The 11475-nt window shown below is 41.0% G+C and overlaps 1 protein-coding gene across 1 annotated transcript; it reads right to left on the bottom strand.

Moving 5' to 3' along the window:
- Positions 1-9562: 9562 nt before the first annotated feature.
- LOC112574619 (transcription factor AP-1-like) lies at positions 9563-11233 on the bottom strand. The gene has a single exon (XM_025255827.1). The coding sequence runs from the start codon at positions 11036-11038 to the stop codon at positions 10094-10096; it is 945 nt and encodes a 314-aa protein (XP_025111612.1). The 5' UTR covers positions 11039-11233; the 3' UTR covers positions 9563-10093.
- Between the last annotated feature and the right edge of the window lie 242 nt (positions 11234-11475).

Consider the following 11475-nt stretch of genomic DNA (forward strand, 5'->3'; position numbering starts at 1 on the left):
TCAAGCACCAACACCCCGGGCTGTATTGTATGTAGCGTCTTCTTTGTGGAACACAATCTCCAAGGCAACTCCCATGTCGGATGTGCTTTTATTTTTTAACGCAACAGTTCTTTCTTTATATGTATATAAATAAAATATAAAAAAATTTTCTCTCTCTCGTTTACGGCTTTTAATGTTTCATTATTTATCCTTGTCTGCCCGTGTTTCTTATTCCCTACACAGTCTTTATAGTTAACAACCGTCGGCCTTAACATTTTGTCATAAACATTACCTTTTGTTGTGCTCTAGCATGACATAATAATATTATAATATTTCTAATTCTGACACGCTTAAACAAGTGTCCACTTATCGCAAGGGCAACACACACCATCCCTCTCCCCACCCTATCCTTACACCCTCCCACACACACGTAACTGTAAGGCGGTCATTTTCTTCTCTCAAGTTTCTCCTGTTTGCCGATCTAAAGACGGTCACCAACACGAACCACTTACACGAAGTTTTTAATACTGAAAATAATTATCTGAATTGCCGCCTTTACTCGAGGCATTTGTAGACTCTGTATGGGACCAACTCCCTCCTCACCATGGGAGAGCGAAAGTCAAGACACACTGTGGTCTGTCCAGGAGGAGGTTTCGGGTCTTTTATGGATGAGGAATTCATTGCTCGAGGGCACGGCACGGAAGATGATCTGAAAAATACTTTGATAGTCCCTCACAGAGAGGGAAGAGGGAACGAGCAGTGACGTTTGGTAGATGTTCACACTATGTTCTTTACACTCAATCCTACATAAAACAGCACAACTGGAAAAACCTTGTCTGTGAATGAAATTTGCTGAAGTAAATATAGCTTTTTACTGTTAATTTCTAGGTGTAGTACCTACCTTCGTGACCACTCTTGAGAGGTTTAAAGAGAGGGATTGGAAGGGAAAGAAATAGACTTCGATAGGCCGTAATACCCTTAAGGATTTATCGACGAAGGTTGGACCATGTTTGTTATATAATCGTCATGTAAAGCTTCTCCAAACTTAGTTAAGCATTCCTCCACATTTTTCCGGTTAAGGGTCTTTTTAAGACCGTTCTTAACACAGCAAAGTGTCAAAGCGTCAAACCTCTGAAGTCCCCCACTGCCTCATTGTACTGTCAATGCATATGCCATGTATTGTCAAATAAATGTGGATTCGCTCAGCAAGTTGACCCAAGTTCCAATGTTCAGAATTTGTCCCCCCAAACCATTTTGTGACCTTCATGCGGAAACTTTTGCCAAATTTAATCAAAATTAGAACATTTCGGCCAGTTCTCTCTCGACCCATGCAGCTCCCCCGACATCCCATTAGAAACTTCGTCAGACTTTTGTTTCCTTGTGACGTACCAACACACCACAAACCACGCACACTCCAAAAGGAATGGAAAAACCACATCATCAGCAGTCACGCGCATGCGCGTGCGATTGCGGTGGAAAGTGAACCTTAACCTTACCATGCTAGTTGTACGAAATGCCTTTTAGTCAGAGCTGCAATTCAAGTAACATAAACAGAACTGTAGGGCGAGGTTAATTACCTGCATGTCAGCCTCACAGCAGAACCTATACATTAAACGAAAGAAAGAAATTAATTTGTAAAAATATATCTTTGAGATACTCGATTTATTCATGGTCTTTACAAACTTGACTTTCAAGTCGTTATCTTTAAGGGTAAAAAAAAAAAGTCTTTCCTTTCCACGATAATTCTTCACAAACCTTTCTTTAAGTGGACGGAAGCGACATGTGTACCAGAAGGCGGTGGAAGTGGCTAAAGACTTCCAGATGCTGCGATGTCTCAGAAAGAAATTTGTCTGCCGGCTAGAGGAAAGTGGTTCAAAAAGAAGTGTACTGTGCGTGAAGGGGCGGGGAAAGTGTACCTACAAACGTTTATAGTAATCTGCTAACTCTATATAACTCTCTACACTGCAATAGAAAAAAAAAACCACATTTATCCACCACGCCTTCTATCTGAAGGGCGGTCTCTTGTTATTAAGGTGCTAACAGGTAAGATATTAAGTTAACATTTTAGTATATCAGGTGCTAACAGATCTCTGAGACATGCGATAAAACAACGTGATTCCCCGCGGGCCAATAGCCAACAATCACCCACTCCTGTTGATGACATCATCAATCTCTGGGTATATCCCCGAAGCCAAATATAGCCACTGACTTCATGCGAAAGGAATGTGACCGGTTGTCGGTCAACGCGTGGAACTTTCCGCGTGAGGGAGTGTGCGAGCAGCCGGCGTGCAGGCAGCACGTGTTCAATAATAAACAAGTACACCACTGGCGTACCACTACGTCAGGCTAAAACCCACATTATGTTTGCTAAGTGCTTTAATATCTCCCAGTAAATCGGGAAAGTTACATATCTCACAGAGAGAGAGAGTCAACTGCATGCAAACTGCAAAGAATAATGCAAATAATCGCATCAAAGATAACGGGGTAGTAAAAACAGCGATAATCATTCACGAATAACATAAATATTCAAAATGATAGTTTCCCTCTCCTTCATTGATCAAAAGGTGCAGACATTCAAAGACAAAGGTTAGTCATGGGAGGGGGGGGGGAGTGCTAATTAATGCGAGACCGTTATATCTTCTACATTCAGGAATATGAATTAATATACATTTTTGTAGACGAAAACGATCGAGGGTACAAGGATAAGACATATGTTTTTCTTAAGCGAGGTCCGCAAGCAGTGTGCGTGAATCCGGTCACGTAGCTATAATTAGACAAGTATATCTGTAGCGTTTGCCTTATATATATTCTCAGTCAGTAACACGTATACCTTATTCACAGTTTATATGCACCTAATGCACGAACTATAATATCCTAATTTATGGCTACCTGTATCTCCCAGCCAGAGCAGCCGGACTGCTTTCTGCTGCTGACCTGTCTAGCTTTTATTGTCAGCTTTCGAGATATCACTTCGTTTGAGTAGCGATCTATTTACGATATACTGAAACCGTGTGCTGTTGATGTTCTCTAAATTAAGCGATGGGCCTAGTACAGTTCATGCTCGACACGTACAATGTTTCGAGAGAAATGGAAGGAGACAAATATTGTGTTGCCAGCGACGCTTTCACACACTCTCTCACTCTCACAGAGAATACTCATTACAATATCGTCTACGCAAGCGATGTATATACATCACGGATGTGCTTTATTTCCACGCATTATAGGCAAAATTACCTTCCACTGACCGATCAGGCCAAGCAGAGCCTTATTGGTCCTGTAGTAAAGAGATCGAGGATCCGCCTTAAGTGGCCAAGCGCACTCATCCGTTATACATGTATATAATTTCTTTTGCGTAGCGGTGTTTCGTCTAGAGCCAGCAGTAACATCTTATAAGGTAGCGAAAAAGCATGCTCCCGAGCAACATACACCTACCAAACACCACTTTGACCTATGACCTATGAATTTCCAGCCAAATTTGGTGAGGACAGTTAAAACGTGTGGATTCTATCCGTGGTCAAACAAACACAAATATATCCCCACATTTTGTTTATCAGATAAAGATTTTTAGAAGGTGTATCCACAATCTTTTTTTTTAAACCAAAGTATTTTCTGTCCTGTTGATAGAGTTTTGTGCGTTTCCCTGGGTTAGTGTTACCGAAATCCACTGCCTACCTAATCTTCCTCATGGAGGGTACCACCGTAAGTGCATTGTATGACCTTCCACCAGCTGTTCTACTGCAACTCTGTGTCCTAACCATGTTCAAGATTCGTAATATTACAAGAAGTATTCACATCTAGGTTCTGTGCAAACTGCAAACCCAGTGGAATCCAAAGCTTAGCTATCTTCTCTGTCACTATGGAATCTCCTCTTTGCAATTTCGACACCGTTTTGGTTAAAATCATGAAAGTTAATCACGGTCCACAACATTGTCATAAAGCAAAGATCGAGGACCAAATAGACTGCAGTCGACATGCTACGTCTCGGCATGAAGTCTTCACCACCATCTGACTACGTGTCTACATGTTTGTCATTATTTCAAGTTAAAGATCTAGAAACAAAACCTCTGCGGGAAGGAATAATTGTTTCGATGTTGAAAGACCCCCAACAGAGGCGACGACGTTTGCCACTGAAGAAGGTGGTCATTTACAGCGCAGTATCCCTGATCTGACCCTATTTAATTCACCTCCTGATGCGAAACTGTTGCAAGGACTGGGTATAGTTCTCTATCGTAGTTCCTATCCCAGCAGCATAGAAAAATGTTTGCGGCAAAATCTCCTTTGGAGACATTTGCGTCTTGGGTAAGAAATGTTTGTTGGAGAATAAAATAAATTGTGGTCAACGTATAGTTTCAAATCATAGCTACTATAAGCTAACAAGAAAGACTTGAGCCTAGTTTTAACTGCAGCACGTAAAACTAATTCATTCCTGTTGCTATGACAATTGATTCGCAGGCCTGGGGCGGACGGTAGCGTTTCAATAACAAATGACCAGAAACATTTACATCTATGGTGCCCTGGGCAGACAATTGTGTTGGGAGTAATCGACCGGCTGTTTCACTTACGATAAACAAGTCTGAAGGGGGCTAAAAGTTACATCTCGGTCCATAATCAGCAGTTGTTAGGAAATCCGCGAAGATTTTCTTTTTATGTGAAAGTTTTAGCGCTTAAGCGAGCACTAGTAAATCCCAGGGTCCTTGGTTACGCCAATGGCGTCTTGCTACTCAGGGGTGTCCCTTCAAGGGTGTGATGGCAACTTTATATCCAGCTTACAGGAGATTGCACGCATGCGACCAACTCCAACAGAGCGCTCTTCAACTGACAAACTAGCTTCTGACTGTTGAAATAAACTGATTATCTGTAGACAAGGCATGCGGTTACATGTTCTCTCGTGCGCGCACACACACAGATTGCGTGCACTAGTAGCATAGAAAGATATTTCCGTCCAGAAGAAAACTTTTACAATAAAAAAAAATTGGTTGTAAAACCTGTCAAATCAAACTAATGATCGAGTGCTTGTTTCAGATATTCCCCAGTATTGATGTCAATCTGAAGCAATGAACGGTTAGCAAACCAATCTTCATGGGCTTTTACTGTCGATGGGATTGATAGCATTAACCTCTAGCAAAAGCAACAGTAGTCATTTATAAACATTTGTGATGGAAGAGGAACTTTCTAAACAACAAATGACACTGTCACGGAATAATACTGAAGGAAGTCTGGATCAAGGAGAAAGAATTATCAAACTGATAAACCATCCGAAACGATGCTAAAAGGATGCAAGCCACAGAAGGCACGCCTGGTAAAAGTATGGCCGGATGTTGGTAGTTCGCATGCGCCCTATCTGTGCCCTGCTTAGCGATACTCGCCAGCTCCTTCCTTCCTTGTCCCTCAGCTCACACACACAGGCAGTCTGTGAGAAAGATCCTGTCCGCGGGCTTTGTGAAGTTTTAGCAACACACGCTCATTGTGCTAACGAGCGCAGATGTCTGGGTATGGACCTTAGCCGAGCATTATGGATGCATGATATAGCCTTCACCCTAACTATGGATTTGACCTCTGTTTTGTTTGTTTATCTATCAGTTTATCGCTACGTGTGCAATATCTGAACGTCTGCACTTTTAACTACAAAATAATTTCTTGTCGAAACATTGTTAGCAAACTAAATTCAACCTCAACCTCAAATGCTCAGTCTTCATTCTCGTGAACTTTCTAATCAGAGCAAACAAAAATAATGTGGCTAATGTAGGCAAGAATATTCGCAGTAGTTGATGGGCGACTCTAGTTTCAGCGAAGCGTGATATACTTCGTCGGCATCAACATTGTCTTTGACTTTCATACTTGATGATGTACGTCTTTGTTCTTTAAAATGTTAACGTGAATATACATGATCACAAACTTTAATTGCAGATTTACTCCAAAAACAATTAACATGCTACAACTTAAAAGAATAAAGTATCATATGTAAAATTGCTAAAATATCAGGAAGTGAACGCTAGCATATACGACACATATTATCTCGTTAGTTTGTTTGTTTTGTTTTGTTTTTTTGTGAGAGGGGGGGGGAGGAATGCGCTTGTCTTGTTTGATGTTTATTTTACTGCAATCTTGAAACCTATCAAGTGCTCTTCATTCTCATGCCTTTATGGATTTACTGTAACTGTGCTTACGTGGGCCACTTTCTCGTGTGGGTGTGGCGCTGTCAAACTTATGACAATTTTATATACATGTACTTTGATTATTAAATAGTACCTGGGCTCACTGTCGTGCTTACCTCAGTCTTGGGCCCATTTTGAAAATATATGACTCCTTGTCTTTGAACGAAATTTTTAAGACATAGTGCATACTTAATCAATCAGCAGAAGATGTGTGCGCTGTCTTTGCTTCAGCAGTTCTGGCGACACGAACCGGAAGTGTCTTTACACGATAACTTTCCACGCATATCTTTCGCGCACCTAATTAATGCCCGTATCATCCCCTTCATCCCTGCCGGACTAGACCTACTGGGTATGTAGCCTGCACTTACGTGTGAGTCGCTCTTAGGGTAAATGATGTTTGAATCTTCCTTCGAAGATACAGTTTGAATGGGTGGCTGAGCGGGTGTAGCAGAAAAATTCGATCACCTCGAAGGTACAAGCAGTGTAAATCTTCCTTCGAAAGTTTAGCAAAAGAGAATAGGCGCCAGTACATACGGAAGCAAAAAATAAAATATGAAAAAACAAAAATATTATTTGACACGTATTGTTGGGTTATTTTACCATGAATGCGTCTGCTAATCCACACAGAATACTATACTAACACTTTTCCAAGCGACAGACTGCTATATCCAGTCGGTAAGTAAGGCATGTTCAGGTATTCACGCTCGTTACACATCAGCTGCAGTATCTCTTGTCGACTTCTCCATCGACTTCATTCAAAACGTTTTCAACTCTCGCCTGTAGCTGGACAGCAAGTTAAATTGCATGATTTTGCACCCTCGCCAGCCCCTAAAAAAAAAAAAGAAGAAGAAGAGAAGAAAACGCTCTGTTCTACCCATCCACTATCGGTGAACTAGATACATCATGAACGGCAGTGCGTGCATCGGTGTGTGTAGGCTTATGAACAGTGTATGTGCGCGAGAAAGATGGAAAATATCTGATTGATAGCTTTTGTGAAACGTCTACTGCGCTGACATTATTTGAAACGAATGTATATTGAGTTGGCCGAAGGTTGTTGCACGTTTGGGAGGTGCTAGCACGCCTTACAAGTTAAAACAATTTTTTTTCTGCCTTGACATGAATTAATATTATTATATGCTCTTCCTCGCCATCTTCAGGTGGCGCTTTATAAGTTGGGGGTTTACCGTAGTGTCACTCCTGGTCTTATCTAGACAAATTTGGCAGCCAGAGATTAAATTAAGTACACTCGATTAATGCAGATGCGTAAATATATTTAACTCAGATTGTCAGCGACAGCTATGGAAAAGAGTTTTATTTTTCTTTAGACGTGCCGACTTCGTGGCCGGACTGGATATATCTACTAGAGACCACCTGTCCCAGATCTTTGGTATATCAGCTCATTTTACCTATCGTGTAGTCTGTAATGTTAAGGCGCATTTAAGATTAAATTTGGTGAACTGACCAACCCTGACGCTACAAAGGATAGAGAGAGAAAAGGGCTCACCTGCATTGTCCTACAAACAAAAGATTGGCTATTTAAAAATCGTTACTGTTTACGTACTTTTGCCTTGAGTAAATACACACCTGTTTGAGGCCGCATCATACCAACATTGAACCCTTTTTTTTTTATATCAAAGAAGGTTATACACTAAGAAAAAATAGTGAGGATCGGCAGAAAACAATTATGTCGGTCAGGTGAACTTTTTTTTTCAGTGTTAGGAATTATAAGGACTCGACATATACACAGCAGCGTTATTAATCAGAAAGCATTTTCGCGTATCATATGATCTCTGAAATTAAGTGGCATATTCTGAGGCATGACCAAAATCACAGGGTTTGGGTTTGTTTTGTTTTTTTGGGTGGGGGTGGGGAAAAACGCACTCAGTCTAGGGACGGTTTAATGAGAAGCAAACATGTGCTTTGAGGAAAACTGTTGTTTACTGGGCATGGGATTATCATATTGTTTCAGTTTCAAAGATCTGTAATCATGCAGGTTTGGTTTCATACTGACTCAAAAGGAAAAAAAAAAGAACAATTTCTTATGACGTGATGGATACAAATACATTTGTGTATTGTGTGTTGGCTGAAACTCAGTTGTATTCTCTGATAAACTACTGGGAAGTCAATCACTGATAAGTTGCACAATTAAGCCAGAGCTTGCAGTAGTTAAACATTGTTGGTTACAACAGAGTGTTTGATCTAACACACCCAGCAGAGATCAGACGATAATGCTTGGGTTTTTTTTTAACTATCTTAGACCATTAAAGAACGTTTCCATTGTTTTCAAGCCAGGAAATTTGCACATGGCAAGTATAGAAGATGTAGTCCTACTCTCATACTCCAAGTGTATATAGTCCATTACTGTTTGGTCATCTTCAGAGGTACATGCCTCTATGTAGGCTTACAGTTAGTTTCTGCCTTTTATTATTTATGTACCATGTTATAACCAAAGTAGCACACATTGTTTCAACCAAGATTATTAAACTTTTAAGTGTTAACAGCATATAGTTTGTCCCACAAGTACTGTCCACGAAGACCAGTGTATACAAACTACTTTATCATTTTTAAGTCTCCAAAACTGTGAAATATAACCACATATACTGTCAAACTTAAATTTAGCTAGGTGATACTTGGCATAAGCTTAGCACGAATCAAAATTTTCTCTTTATCTGACCCACTATTAAAAGTTTCTTTCACCTCACTAAGATAAAAAAAACTATTTTGTCTCACAATTTCTTCAATGTTATTTAGTTAAATCCTGAGGGTCAGTAGATTTTGTAAAATAATTCTGCAGAACTCATAAAAAGCTTTCTGTTTAGAAAGAAGTACAATATAGTTTGCATTGCTCACATAAATGTATGGTACATTAACAATGGTTTGTAAGTTTACTTTATTACATATCTGTTATTATTTAGTAAGTTTATGTAGACCTGGGAAAAAAGTATATTATCAACACTTATTTTTATTTATAGTTACCCATAGGCTAAATAAAATGAACAAACATATGTGCAGTCTATGATGTCAATAAAGTGTCTACTGATGTTCTTTCTTACTTCTTGGCCAATTCCAAACTGTATTTTAATGACATTTATCTACTGAACCACTACAGTGAGAGCTAGTAAAAACTGTTTATTTGTAAATAATAACCAGTTGTGAGAGCTACCTTCTAAATATGGCAAAGATGTTTTGTCTATCTGCAAGTCAGGCAGGTCTGAGCTATGAATAAAAACTTTTGTTTACAGTTATTTTCATATGTGTGTGTGTGCACACATAAGAGAAAGAGACTTCTATGTAATTTCAAATGCAATGTTTGTGACATAAGACTAATCAATCAAGGCTAGATAAGTTCTTTCTCTTTCGCTGCATTCATTCATCTTTTATTCTCTAGCAGCAGCTGGTTCTACACATGGAAAACAGAACAGAGTGGCAACTTTAAAATTCAAACAGGTATTGTATTCATTTTCTGCATGCTGAACCAATTCAATGAATGAATGCCATATGATCACAAACAGATTATTTACACATGAAATTAACTGGAACAGAACAATACCTTATTCTGCATTATGCAAAAATGTAAAAATAAAACAATATCATAATTCATATATTTCTCTCCATTTTATATCACTGTTCAGCACAGATGACTGAGTCAATTGGCAGGCTGTCGGAATAGTTCTCCATCAGGCTTTCAATCCTGGTTGAAACACGTCAAAGACATCACAGATTTCTCTCTTTCTGAATGTTCTGTACCATAATCCTTCTGAATCTGCTCCGGACAGGACAACCGTTCAATGGAAAGACCAGAGGCTGCATAAAAGACCATGTACAGTCACCAAAGTATAACAGATAAAACGCGTGTGAACAAGCATTAAAGCAACTTACTATGCAGTCACATGAACTGTTCGCAAAATCTGGCTGTGAACAAGAGAACACACCCGCACAGTGTCTCTGGCAGGTCAATGCTACAACGCCAGGTTTTGCGTCACCATGATCTGGCACCCGCTGTTGACATGCTCGATGATCTGCTGCTTCAGTTTGACCACTTGCTCGCGAAGACTGGAGGCAGTGGTTACCAGGTCACTGTTCTGACCTTTCAGTTCTTTTACCCGTTCCTCTAACCGGGCAATGCGCTCCAACTTTCGCGTGCGACACTTGCGAGCTGCCACCCGATTCCGTGCGCGCTTCCTCTCGAGCTTGATACGCTCCTGCGATTCCATGTTGATGGGGGAGAGGGGCGGGGAGGAACTCAGACACGGCACAGTCTGTGGCTCCTCCTCAAGTTTTGGTACCCGAATGTCCACGACTGAGGAGGGTTGTTGTACATGAGATGGCACTGAGGAAGATTTGGCGAGGTGCGAAATCAGTCCCGTTCCGGTAGCAGACGACACGGGAAGGGCACCAGCAGACGACAGGACGACACCATTCGGAAGCGTGGTGGTGGCGGATAGCTGGTGGAGACTTGTCACGGGAAGAGAGTATGCGACTGTGTTGGATGGGAAAGTCTGCCCAACGGAGTTGCTGGAAGTGACCACAACTTTGGCCTGTGGAACAGGATGGGGTTGGTCGTCGTCCTTCGACGACAGTCCTGTCACGCCTGGCTGGTGAAGCTGAGCAAGCGCATCGACGAACCCTCGTGCGTAAGCCTCTTGTTCCTCCGTCACGAACTTTGGAAACAGGAACTGCGTGGGTGTCGGCGTTGTTGTCACCAAACCATTCGCTTGAATGATCATCTTCTCCAATTCAGGAGACGCCAACTTAAGCATGTTCAAGTCTGGCGACTGTAATATAGTTGTCAGTTTTCTTGCCTTGTTGCTGGAGCCATTGAAGTCAAGAGTCATTGTTCTTTTCAGTCTCTTTACAGCAGACTCGGGGCCGCTACCGTCCGATGGATACATCGTTGCTTCCATTCTAACGGAGGGAACACGAAGATCCAGTTTGAATTAGAAATCTGTGTTCAACTTCTGTGGCAGGTGTTGTCTCTAAGATGAGTCACAAGTCGAATACGGAGTTCCCGTCCGCGTATTCCAGTTAAGTGTTGGTGGACAACTCACATAGGACACTAGCATGCAATGACACCAATCCTTTCTACCGCCTATTTAACAGATGACTCATGGTGCTTAATTTAGAATGACATCATCTTTACGAGCGTTCATTGGCTAGAAATGATATCATAGTCACGTGATCTTCTCAACTCTGGGAACCCCGATTGGTCGATATCATGACGTTAAAAATTAAAGGCAGTATGGGATAGAATACTGCATGTTGTGCTCTACGTCACAGATCATGTGCACATAATTCCATACTTGGAAGGGGATTCCACTATAGTCACAAACCTAACACCCGC

This window comes from Pomacea canaliculata, linkage group LG10 (assembly GCF_003073045.1).
Source record: "Pomacea canaliculata isolate SZHN2017 linkage group LG10, ASM307304v1, whole genome shotgun sequence".
NCBI classification, from domain to species: domain Eukaryota; kingdom Metazoa; phylum Mollusca; class Gastropoda; order Architaenioglossa; family Ampullariidae; genus Pomacea; species Pomacea canaliculata.